The 12,404-nt window shown below is 33.0% G+C and overlaps 1 protein-coding gene across 2 annotated transcripts in view; it reads right to left on the reverse strand.

Annotated features, from left to right (window-relative positions):
- The window catches only part of LOC106472088 (bestrophin-4-like), a 39,630-nt gene extending 30,795 nt beyond the window's left edge, over nucleotides 1–8,835 (reverse strand). The window contains exons 1-3 of one of the 2 annotated variants that reach the window (XM_022401516.1): nucleotides 8,748–8,835; nucleotides 3,693–3,770; nucleotides 2,358–2,492 (exon numbers count right to left, since the gene is read on the reverse strand). In XM_022401516.1, coding sequence (XP_022257224.1) covers nucleotides 2,358–2,492; nucleotides 3,693–3,766 — 209 coding nt within the window. In that variant the 5' untranslated portion in view covers nucleotides 3,767–3,770; nucleotides 8,748–8,835. Of the gene's footprint in view, nucleotides 1–2,357; nucleotides 2,493–3,692; nucleotides 4,192–8,747 lie in introns of both variants that reach the window. The other variant, XM_013932721.2, reaches the window with a different exon arrangement.
- Between the last annotated feature and the right edge of the window lie 3,569 nt (nucleotides 8,836–12,404).

Genomic DNA, 12,404 nt, shown 5'->3' on the forward strand with positions numbered 1-12,404 from the left:
TATGAGTAGGCTCCCATGTAGGCTGTTACCACTCCTTCCGATATCTGGGACAAAACTAATCTAGGGTCCCAGGTAGGAGTGCCCCCAACCTCTGTCCATCACCCCAGTGACTGGAAACTGGGAGCAGTAAGGACTCCCTAGCTTCACTAGTAGAATATGGGGGGGGGGGGGTAATACATGTTGGAGAGTCCTGAGAAACAATGCTCTGGAAACAATAGGTGAACCAAGTTCCATAAATTTTTAAAAGCAAATTGACCCCAATTTATGCAATCTACTGATCAACAGGGACGAGCAGGATTCCCCTTATGCTTTATTCATGATAGTCCATGAGTGGCAGTCTAGCATAATACAGTAATACCACCCAGTCTGCCTCTAAGTGATCTTATGGAACACTATTGCAATCTAGATAAAGTATATTGTGTTAGTGTTTGCTAGTGTACATTTGGTTTCATAAAAGTACACCTGACTGAGCAACACTCATCACAGAGCAGGATCCTGTGAAAAAAAGGGACCCTTGAAAGGAAAGAAGAGATGAGATTGGTAATGAAAATACTCACCCCTTCTGTATAATCTAGCAAATACCGACATGGGGTAGTCAAAAAACCTCAAAGGAAGATACTGCCAGAACATGCAAATAATGTAAGATAATAGCCCTGACAAAGTCTTCCAGCACGCAATTCAACTGGGCCACTAAGAAATGTGACAAATCTCATGAGACGTGACTCGCCTCCAAATAGAGCCCAGAATAAACAATATTGATCAATTTTAATATCCACACTCTCAAGGTAACCAGGGATAAATCCTAGGAAACTAAAGGGTCACAATGAATAAAAAACCATTGTCCAGCACCTCTAAAAGCTTTAGTGCAGGTCACAGAACACTTCAAGGCCCTCACCAGACATGACAAACAATCAGGATTTGATCAATCATAGGGGTGAGAAATAGCAGTCAGATGAATCGGTGAAAAGGATATATCCCCTTCCCTGGTTGCCAGTGTGTGAGGTAAGAAGGATCTGTCTGGATATAGGATGTTGATAGAATGATAAAGCATCTTGTTCACGTGCAGCTCAGATAACTCCGACTGGCAATGCTTGCAGGCCGGCAGCAACAAAAAATAAATCTTTAGGGAAAGATGATAAATATCTCAGCACTGTAGTTAGGGTCAATGAATCCTGGAAAATGTGATCTATTCAGGTTGACCACAGACTCTGTTCTGGAACCCCACATTTCCAGGAGCAGGTCTATTCTCTGAGAGTCTAAATATGCTTCCATCTGGCTGTGGTAGGTGAAAGCATGTTGTTGTGACAAATATGGCAGGCCAGCCATAGCTATCCCTTCACATAACTGAGCAGTAAGCCTCCCTGCATGAACCACAATATCAAGGGATAGAGGGAGAACTAAGTACTCACCCTCAGACCTTTCCTCAATCAAGGAAAGTGCAGACTCAAAAGCAACTGGGGAAAGACCCAAAACATCAGGTACTCAATGTAACAATGGAAGAAAAGGAGCTGGAGACAGCTGATCCAAATTGGACTAATGAGAAGCCGGCAAAGTAAAGGAAGGTGCTCGAAAAATCAAATTTAAATTCTCTAATTTTCTCCAGAATGTCTAGGGTCACCTACAAGTGCAGCCTCAGAGCCACACAGAGAAACACAACTGGACCATATGTACATCTCCATCTCAAAGGTCAAGGACAGCCTCAAATTGGCTTGGCAAACAACTTTTTTTAAGAAAATCAAATAGGTAATACAAAGAACACTCAAAGTACCTCCAACGGTTGTACTACATAGAAACCCATTAGTGAATGCTTTATCAAGAAAAAGTGACAATATTATCTGAAGAAGGTGCCTATATACAATACCAAGATACAGGGCACTGACGTAGGTGGAGAGTGTCAGGAAACAGATATTGTCAAGGGCAATTAAGTGGGAAATAAAAGACTGGAACAAGCGAGAAAAAATCAGACCAATGCTTAGATGGGCAAAGGGAAAGAAACCCTAACAGTTGAGTGATACCTGTAGTGTGAGAGGAGGTAAGTATGTTTTGGAAATGAGAGTATCACTAGGATAAAAATATAGCCAAACACACTGCTTTTACACTACTTAAAATGGTTATCTTAAATTGAAGTTGAATACAATTTATGTGACATCACTTATATATTTATTACCTTATTACCTTATAAATTTACATGCAATTAAATTTCAGGTCAATATTCCTTGAAATGTAGGCAACTTCATAAAATTACAGCTAACCATTGATACACAGTATTATATGTTAATTTGAATTTTTCTTCACTGTATTTATGACATAATAATCCGATACAGTACAAATTAAAATATTCAACAAATTCTGGTTACTTGTCTGGCCATGGAAGTGATGTGAACTGATCCCACCAGCGGCTAACAACGATAGATACATAGAAACCCAGGACGAAAGACAGTGGAATGAGATTTGTGAAGGCTTCACAGTAGAGAGCTAGTTTCTCAAAAACACTGGAAGAAACAAATTATATCAACAACAGCATTTTGTCTCCTGATAAGCAACTTACAAGCATGCAGAACAAGCAAGTAAAATGCTACAGACTTTTCAATTTGGAAAAAATTTGGTTATCAAATCTGTTTCAGAATGACAGATTAATTTTCACAAAATAATATTATTTAATTATAAATATAACTGTACTCTTACAGTCCAAATCATGTACCACCATTTTATTTTATCATTTCACATAAACTACAGTGTGCAAATGATATGAATGATACTTTATATATATATATATACAAACTGTATTTTGGTTTTTAACTTCGTTATTCTGGCTTTTAGAGAAACTGTGCATGGTGGGTTAAGCCAGTTTGCTTACTTGCATTTATATAATAACATATTCAAGTATCTCAAAATATTTGTGGGTATTTTCATGCCACAGTGATAGAGTAATCACTAGTAGAGATATATGGCTAATATTTCTTAAAACAAAAACAAAATCACAGCCAATAATCTTCATATCTTAGAATGGTAGACAAGGCACAAGTTTGATGTATGTTTGTAAATAAAGAATTTTACAAGATTGTTTCCTTGACCATTTATCAAAGATTACAAAATATCTTTTTTACATCTTCTTTATCACTGAACAACTCTTAATTACTACTATTTCTACATATTAAATGTAAACAATCCTATTATATTTACTTTTATGTAGCTGAATCCTTATTCATCAATATATCAAATAATCAAATTTACTATATCTGTACTAGATAATTATGAAACTATAGCATCTATTTTGAGTTAACTTGGCTTTGGAGTATTTATAATTCTAATACGTAACACCATATAAATAACATTGGGTTCTTCATATATTTGTTAAAAGGTCATTTCTGTAGCAATAGCTATAAGATTCTAAAAACTTTTAGCGTTTATACAGAATTATTGATGAACATGGTTTAGTTACTTTAAAAAATTTAAATTCTCACTTAGTTTTGAAATATTCTCAACAGTATAATCAAATTAGAAGAAAAATTTATACCTTTAAGAATTCAGAAACAAAAAAATATGTGAAACTAAAAGGATGAACAATTAAAAAGCTACATTGAAAAAATCCTAATCAAAAGCTAAGTACAAATTAAAAACTTTTTAAAGGATATATAATGCATAACTATACCATATATAAAAAATAATTAAGGAAGAAATCCATTACTTACGTTCTCTGACTTTCTTTTAAAACATAGCGGTAAAGTGCACTAAGGCTATAGTACAATCCACAGAAAATGGCCATTTCTCTGTAAAGCAATTTGTATATACTTCCTCTCCATCGGAACAAAAGTTTAGCAAAGCCTAACAGTCGGGCTTTCGAAACATTCAATGAGTAAGTTACTGTCATTTTAAAGAATGTTTCCTAGTGTAGTAACAGAGTTAGTGTCTATAATAACTATAAAGTAAATGTAACTAAATTATATCAACATTGGTTTTCACAGAAGAGAAATTCATGCACACTGACAGTAGGAAGCCAGAACCTTCTCTTAACTGACATGCTTTAGGTGTCTAGCTCCACATAGCGTAGAAGGAAAAAACTGCTGGAATCCATGAGGTGGACACAGTTACAGAAATAATCGTATTCTCCCATCATGTGATGACAACAAAACAGCAAACACAGGATACTTTAGTAAAGGTCAGGATGTGAAAAGCTTCCTTTGTTGAATTCTGTGAACAGTTCATTTACATGAAAAAACCTGAAAACCATAAGTAACACAAACTATTCCATACACCAACAAATAAATCTGACCTTATACATCCGTTAAAAAATTACTCGGTTACTAGAAAATCATGAGAATAGACATGTTATTTACAACAAGAAGGTTGCATAAATTGTCAGAAATGTCTTTTACGACAGGCCATCTTATGAATATACAATTAGTATCAGTTTTATCTAACTGTTTAAAGATATTCCTATTCTATCCATATATAACACCAGAATGCAGCATTCTTTATAACAATCTGAACTGAGAGTAAGGACACAAACAGAAAATTCTAAGTTTAAAAGTAAGTATATATATATTATAAGGATATCTTTCAATTTGTAACAAGTTCAAGATTTAGGTTATCAAAATCTAAATACAGTAGTATAAAGACCTCAACATAAAATATAAGTCATTATTTAGGTTTTATATCCAAAATTTAAAGAAAAAATATTATTTTAGAAAAGAAAGAACTCAAGTGCATATAATTCTCTCCATTGATTGATATAAATTAATTTCAGCAATATAGCAGTAAAAGCAATTATACCTATTATATGGTTAAATAACAAAAGCAAAATATTTAGCCTTTACATGTTTCATTTTGTTCTTACATAATATCAGTATTTGTACAGTTTTAAAAGCTACACTTTGCTATATTATGTCTAAACATTTTCCAGAAAAACATGCTTGAGGAATTAAAAATTAAACATATATATGAACACTGTTGCTTCTGAAATCTCGATTCATGAGCAGCATGATCTTATTTGAGAACATGTAGGCTGACAAATTATGAATTTCAAACCAGAAAATAAAAATAATCAAAGCTCAAAACAGAATTGCATGTGCCAGATTAAAACCTATACTAGTAACAACTAGCAGAAATACCCTCCCTACAAAGGGCAGGTATAACTGCTAGTTCCTGTGGAAGGCTATTGGGCCAGCGGCCTTTTCTGGAATTGTCTGAAAGTTCTACAACAATGTACTCATACTCGATATTCAATAATGTTCACTATCCATGATAAAAAGGATTTTATTGAAAATTATATTAGTTTAAAAATGAGCTATCATCACAGCATTACATCACAGAGTAGATTTTATTGAAGTAGTTCTTTGTAGATGCAGTTATCAATGAAAGTGTCTTGCTTTTCTGTTGCAACACTGGTGAGATTTTCACTAAAGAAAAACAAATGATGTTTTTTAACTTTGTTTTTTGATTGTTTTATATTTGAAACTTCCTCCATTTTTTGTCATTTTTATTGGTTAAATCTGATACTTACTCTTTTTTGTTTGTAATTTTAATTGGTTAAATCTGATACATATCATTTTTGTGGAAATTTCAATTACTTTATTTATTGCTCAGCTATACAAATACTGCCTAGTTATAAAAATATTAACCAGTTATGATTGGTGATGATCAATGCAGTAGTTTCCAAAATCCGAGTTTTGGACACATACATCGCAAGCTCCATTATAACAAGATTTTTTCTTTCATCAAATATTTACTTAAAATCATAATTAGTTCCTAACATAAATAAAACAAATCTTTATCATAACTAATTCTTCTGAAGAATAGATCTACACTGATTTTATAGTTTAATTTTATTAAAACATTTCATTTACTAGAAACACTGGTATCTATATTGTAAGCAAACATAAAACATTCAAATTAACTATGAGAGCTAATAAAAACAATGTTCTTTACATACAGTACTCAAATGCATAGTAGGTTCTGCCAGAAAGATTTTCAAACATAAACTAAGACAACAGCAAAATAAAAAACAAAAGGCTAGGAGATAAGCAGCTTTCTTTTTAATACTTTTTATGAATTCTCAGCCCCCAAACACTCACCTGGGGTGAGATGCCTTGAGTAGGTTATTTTCTGCCAATGCCCCTGACAACATTCTCTATACATGAGGATCTTTTAATTTGAATCCAAGAATTTGGTGAAAAAATAAGAGTAATTTCACAAACTAATAAAACCAATGTTGTAGGGGATACAAAATATACTAACCCCCCTTCCCACTAAAGAAATCATCAAGGATAATTCCCCTAGTTATATAGAACACATTGCCTAGGGGAGCTAAAACAGTATTGTATGATAACAGAAAATACAATTATACGTGAAAACTGGTCTTCATCTACCAAGATCAAAATTGAAGATATCCAACCACAGCTGTCAGTGGAACACAGGTGCACTGATTTTTATATCCAGCAATGGGTTACCTCTAAAGAAGTGGAATCAACTACCATAAATGAAGTCTTTGACTACAAATAGATAAAAAATGCAACTCTAAATGCTTATATGTGCAGTAAGCACAAAGAGGAGCCATCACTACTAGCTCCTCCATGAAAGTTTTTGCAAATATCTTTTAAAGATTCCTGACAAGTCTGAACACATCTCGGTGTTATTTTGATCACAGTTGGTATCTTTTTCTTCTCTAATATACAGTACATACGTAGCAAAATGTTGTACTGGATAGTTATTTTCCACATTTACTAAAAGGACTGACCTAACGAATTAAGCACTGTCCCTCCCAGCTCCAGATTTCCACTTCAACCACTGCATATAAATGCTGATAAATATCCCCACTCATACTTTAACAAACATGTATGAATGTTCCATGTTCATAATTTATGTACTGCACAAAAACTTATTCTATAAATGTTAAAATTTGTATTTATAATCCTGATAAAACATGCAAACTTTGATTAACTCCTACATAAAGCTCAGTAATTGACCTTAATATAACAAACAGATAAAAACTCAATCTGATACAGGTATTAACCTATGTTCATGAAATATTCCACATTTATTCAATTAAAATTAAACAGAAACAATGAATACAAATATTTCTTTACCTTCTCAATCAGTATAATAACCTCACAAAAATAAATTTTACATAAACTTATTACTGAATTCTGCTTTTAGGATATATTTGAAACCTGGGCATGTTATAAACATACTTTTTCACACAATATAATAGCATTCATTAGCAGCAATACTGATGTTATATCATATTTTCTACTCTATGAAGTTGTCAAGGTGTTACTAAAAATTATAGTACATTACATTTTCTCCCAATAATCTATATAACTATAAAAATAGAATGTTGTTAAATATTTTGTAAATATAATTACACATATAATGATATTAAACATACCTTCTAAGTATGTTTAATTGTAATCCTTTTGTAAATATACATAACATTATTATTATTATCCTTTCATAAATCAACTCTATGATAATTTTTTGGGGTTCTTAATAATTTTCTACTCTTGGAGAAAATACAATATTCACACCATCAGTTTGTTATTACAGTAAACTAAAATGCCTGTTTATAATGACAGAAAGTTGTTCTCATAGTGTATCTAAAGTACATAGAGTATGTAAACAGATATTAGAGGATTACTGATATGATAAATTGCTGATATTATATACAGTGCTAACAGTACAAGGATAAAATCCTAACACTAACAGAGTATGAATTTTGTGCTAAAAAGTTTAGTAAGTGTGTTATCTTTCTAATGCTACATCTTTGAATATAAGTTTTGAAAATAAATCTTTTAGATACTTTTTATACTTATCATTTGCTTGGGTTTTCTAAAACCAGTGTTATTGTAAATCTTACAATTTTCAACATTTACTTGACTCTCCACTCAAAAATGAGGACTTAACATTAATAATAATATTCTTCAATTATAAAATGTCTAATTTTTACTACAGTACAGGTTCTACATAATATTATTAGCCATTTTTACTGATGGTTTAAGTTTTATTGTTAAATATTTAAGAAAAAATCCCAATAAATGAAGTTTTCTGGGAAATATTTAGAAATATTCATAGATGTATTAAAAGAATAAATACAAATAGTGCAACTGACATATTAACTAATAATAAAGAAAAACAAAATTTACACATCTCCAACAGGATCGCCTGTGACAGGCTGATAAATGACTGCTTGTACTTCTACATCTTACAATGTGTAAATTGTAATACAAGTCATGAAATATAATCACAACTGTGATTTTATTAAGCCTGAATCTAATAGCTAAGGATTCGTGTGACATGTAATACAATCAACTTACTTAACATAAAATACATACATACATTTTTAAAATCTGTTACAAATCATACCAAAAGCTGCACTGCTAACTCCAAAGTTCAACAATTATTTCTTACTCTTAGGGAATCTACTATTTGTTTTAAATTTAATACTAGGTCACTTTGAAACCGGAGTAACAAGACTTTAGCAAAGATAGCAAAATGATTCCCTTTTCTTCACTTTAGATAACATTAATGAATACTTTTGCAGTTAACCTAGATAATGATTTTTAATGTATATGATTTATAACTTCTATATATAAGGCTGGCAATGTATCATTGTATGGTGGTAAAACACGTTTATTATTTTTTATAATTATTGGTTTAAGAGTTTAAGAAAGAAAATAATAATATACACGTATATAGACGTGTATGTATTTTAAAAAATTATCTGCGATTAAAAAAGAATTCCAACTTACCGAAACTGATAATCTTAAAACGGTTTTAGGAACAGCTGACTGTTTTCTAAATGTTCACTTGGATATTACGGTAAAAAAATGTTGTGCTTGCTTCTCTCACAATGCAGCAGAAACAGTGATGCGACTTGACGTCATTCACTGTAGATAGTGTGCGCACGAGTTCTTTCCCTGAATCTATTCGGTGCGGGTCAAGCACAATGCTTTTCACGGGGTTGCTAAGCGGATATTTTAAAGGTGAGGGAAAATGTGTCACCTAGACTTAGATACCGTTTTTGGAAAGTAATGAATAACAGATTGTTTGAAAATTCGCTTAACTCATCTCAGGTTTTGAAGCTAAACAATAGAACCCACTGAGATGTTAACGTGAATCGTAAAAAATGAATGTACCTGTCTAAGAACAAAAATTACTTCCTGAGTCGGGCTATTTCAAAGCAGATGTGGTAATAAATATATAAATTATCTTTATACCAAATCTCTCTTTTTTGGTCTAACGTAAGGTACATTTCAGATCCAATTAAAGACTGTTGATTAACCTCGAAGTTGATGTTGCTTTGATATTCCTCTAGTAGTAGTTTCGTATGGTGTTTCTCACTCCTCCAAAAGGTGAGTATCCGGGAGTAGGACTTGCGTTCTAGTCCGGACACCGGGTGAGCAATCGGTGTGACGGAGATTCGAACTCGCGACCCGCAGATTGCGACTCGAGTGCCGGGCCTTATTACTCTAGTGAAAACACAGTTTAAACGATTTGGTTTTTAATCCAAAATATAATTATCGAAATTAAATAACTAGATATATCGTAGTCGACGACTATATCTATATGTAGTGCACGTTTCTAATATTGTTACGTCTCCGTTTGTTAATTAATTTTCCGTAACTTCGTTCCGACGAAACTTTAGCGACACAAGTCCTTACTTAATAAAACTGGTTTATTCTTTCTGAATATAACTTTACCGATACACTTATTTTCAACAGTCGCTCTTTTACAAACGTTTTAACAACAAACGTTAACTTCAACAATACTTCCTGACTGCAGTTCAATTAATCACTACCTACACACACATTGTTCCCGTCACGTTGTCACCCTCTTATATATATACCAGACTACCCTATATCTAGTAATCTCCCGACAATTCACGAAGGTACAAGATATTTCCAGAAAGCAGGGAGCGTGACACTAGTCACGTGACTCGCTGACGCAACAATATGTACTACAAGTAAAATAAACCCTGAAAATACACTCTTACTTTCAGTTAATCACTTTTTATGCTACTAATTTTTCAACCTCTTACTGATTAACAGACCATGATGACAAATAGTAATATATGATTTTATCTATATGGTAGAGAATGAATGACGATAAGTTATGTTTGGGAATTTTCAACTAGGTAGCTGAAGAGTGTAGACTGACTGTCTAATTCTAGTTTCTTCAGCCGTCGTCCTCTTGAAAACAGTTTTAGATATTGATATGTGGCTATATATATATAGAAGCTTGTGTATACCTTCTGAGTCTTCGCCAACTTCAGTTCATTATTTATTGTCTTGTTAATGACGTTTTGATTCGAAGGGTCCTCTTTCGTGACCACAGCCTTCACTTTGTGGATGAAAACGCTACTTTTGATTGACTTCTTTGAGTGTGGTTTCATAGCACTTTGTTGTTCTAAGCGCTTTGCTTTGCGAGTTTTCTGTTTCCATGAAGATCATTGAAGACTGTTTCGAAATTTTAGTGTCCTTTGGCCATACTTAGTTTAACAGTCTCGTTGTATCAATATTTCTTTCCAGAAAGACTATTTAAAAATTCTTAAGCTATAACAGTCCATCCAGTGCAAAACTGCACTGTCAGATTTTTGATAATTTGCCCACTGTATGTCATACACACACACATATATATATATATATATATTAAATATGTCGCCCGTGGCGCCACTTCATTAGTATATTCAAGTCGTCCCATAAACCCTCCGTATATCCAATGCATGAATAACTTTGGTGTTCCCACTTTTAGAAGATTACGCTTCTTATTAAATAACCCACATTTCATTTTGTTTAAAATTCAGACCAAATCAAAATTATATAGTTATCTAAACAAACACAGCATCGTCTTTAAATAATAGCATTATTATTACCACTGACAGCAATGCTAATAATCCGTAACTATAGAATGCAATTTGAAAATATATGTATATATCGTGTTTCTAATGCAACAGTCTAATCAAAATGGCAGCCTTTCGAGCTCCATTCAAGCTTCAAAATAACACTAAACAAAATAGTCGTAAAAGACAGCCATTGGTTTAAAACAGACAACATACTGTATATCAAAATAATTATTGATTACGTTTCTGGTTACGAAAACATAAGAACAATGCTAGGAACTATCAGCAGAGTACTGTGGTACTTCAACACAGAGAAAAAATAGTCCCCCGGGGGTAAAGCTGTAAATCTACGGACTTATAACGCTAGAATCCGGAGTTCGATTCTCCTCGGTGGTCATAACAGATAGCCCAATGTGGCTTTGCTCTCAAAAAACAAATAAACTAAAGAAACAGAAAAAGTACAAAGCAGCGATAATCATGCGCTGTACTTCATTATCGAAAGTTAGAACTAAAAACATTTGTCACATATATAGATAATACAAAAATAGAGATATGAAGTAAGAGGTGCATTTTTTAAACTGTAAAGTTTTGATGAGTAGCTTCATTGAGATGAAAAAGTATTCAATAAAATTTTGCAACAGCGAATATTTTTGCATGTTTTTTTTTAGGCTTATTCTGGTACAATATTATGAAAAACGTGGAAAAATTAACATAATACACATAAGTTTACACATGACATTGTTCGGGCTCGGCCTGTTCTGTAAGTCAGAAGGTCCAAGACTCAAGGCACGATATGCCATTAAATACACTCTCAGAATTTTCATCTGTAGCTGAGCTTAAGCTGTGATATTCAATCCCGTTATTTGTTTAGAAATACCCTCAAAGTAGGCGAGTGGTGTTCTTGACCAGTTGCCCTTCCTCTCTCTATAGTCAGTAGATCTAAGTTGACAAAAGTTATATGCGTGAATGAACTTCTGCAATGATCGTTGATTAAAATTTTGGTCATTGATTTCAATTTATCTGATATTATACGTTCTATGTAGTTTTACAATTTGGTCATTGTTTATTAACATAACAACCAATTGTATTAGTAACTGGATGGCTTTGATAGCATTCGTTATTATTGTTGCGTCAGCGAGGTCACGTGACTAGTATCACGCCACCTCTTTCTAGAAATCTCGTGATCCTTCTAGATATAATGTAGTCTTGTATATAAGACCGGCCACGAAGCGACGAGGCAATGAGTAATTGAACTGCAGTCAGAGAGTGGGTAATTGAGTATTGTTGAAGTCGAGCACGTGAGACGTTTGTCATAGCACGACTGTTGAAATTAAGTGTATCGCAAAGTTATATTCAGAAAGAATAAACCAGTTTTATTTAAGAAAGGACTTGTGTCGCTAAAGATTCGTCGGAACGAATTTACGGAAAATTAATTAACGACTGCAGGCGTAACATTATTTTCACCTTTGGTCGTTGATCAGTAGAACATCGAATTGCATTAGCAACTGATTAGTTTGAGTCGCACTGTATATACGTTATTATTTCAAATTTTGTTCGTGGCATGTCA

This window comes from Limulus polyphemus, unplaced genomic scaffold, assembly GCF_000517525.1.
Source record: "Limulus polyphemus unplaced genomic scaffold, Limulus_polyphemus-2.1.2 Scaffold117, whole genome shotgun sequence".
NCBI lineage: Eukaryota > Metazoa > Arthropoda > Merostomata > Xiphosura > Limulidae > Limulus > Limulus polyphemus.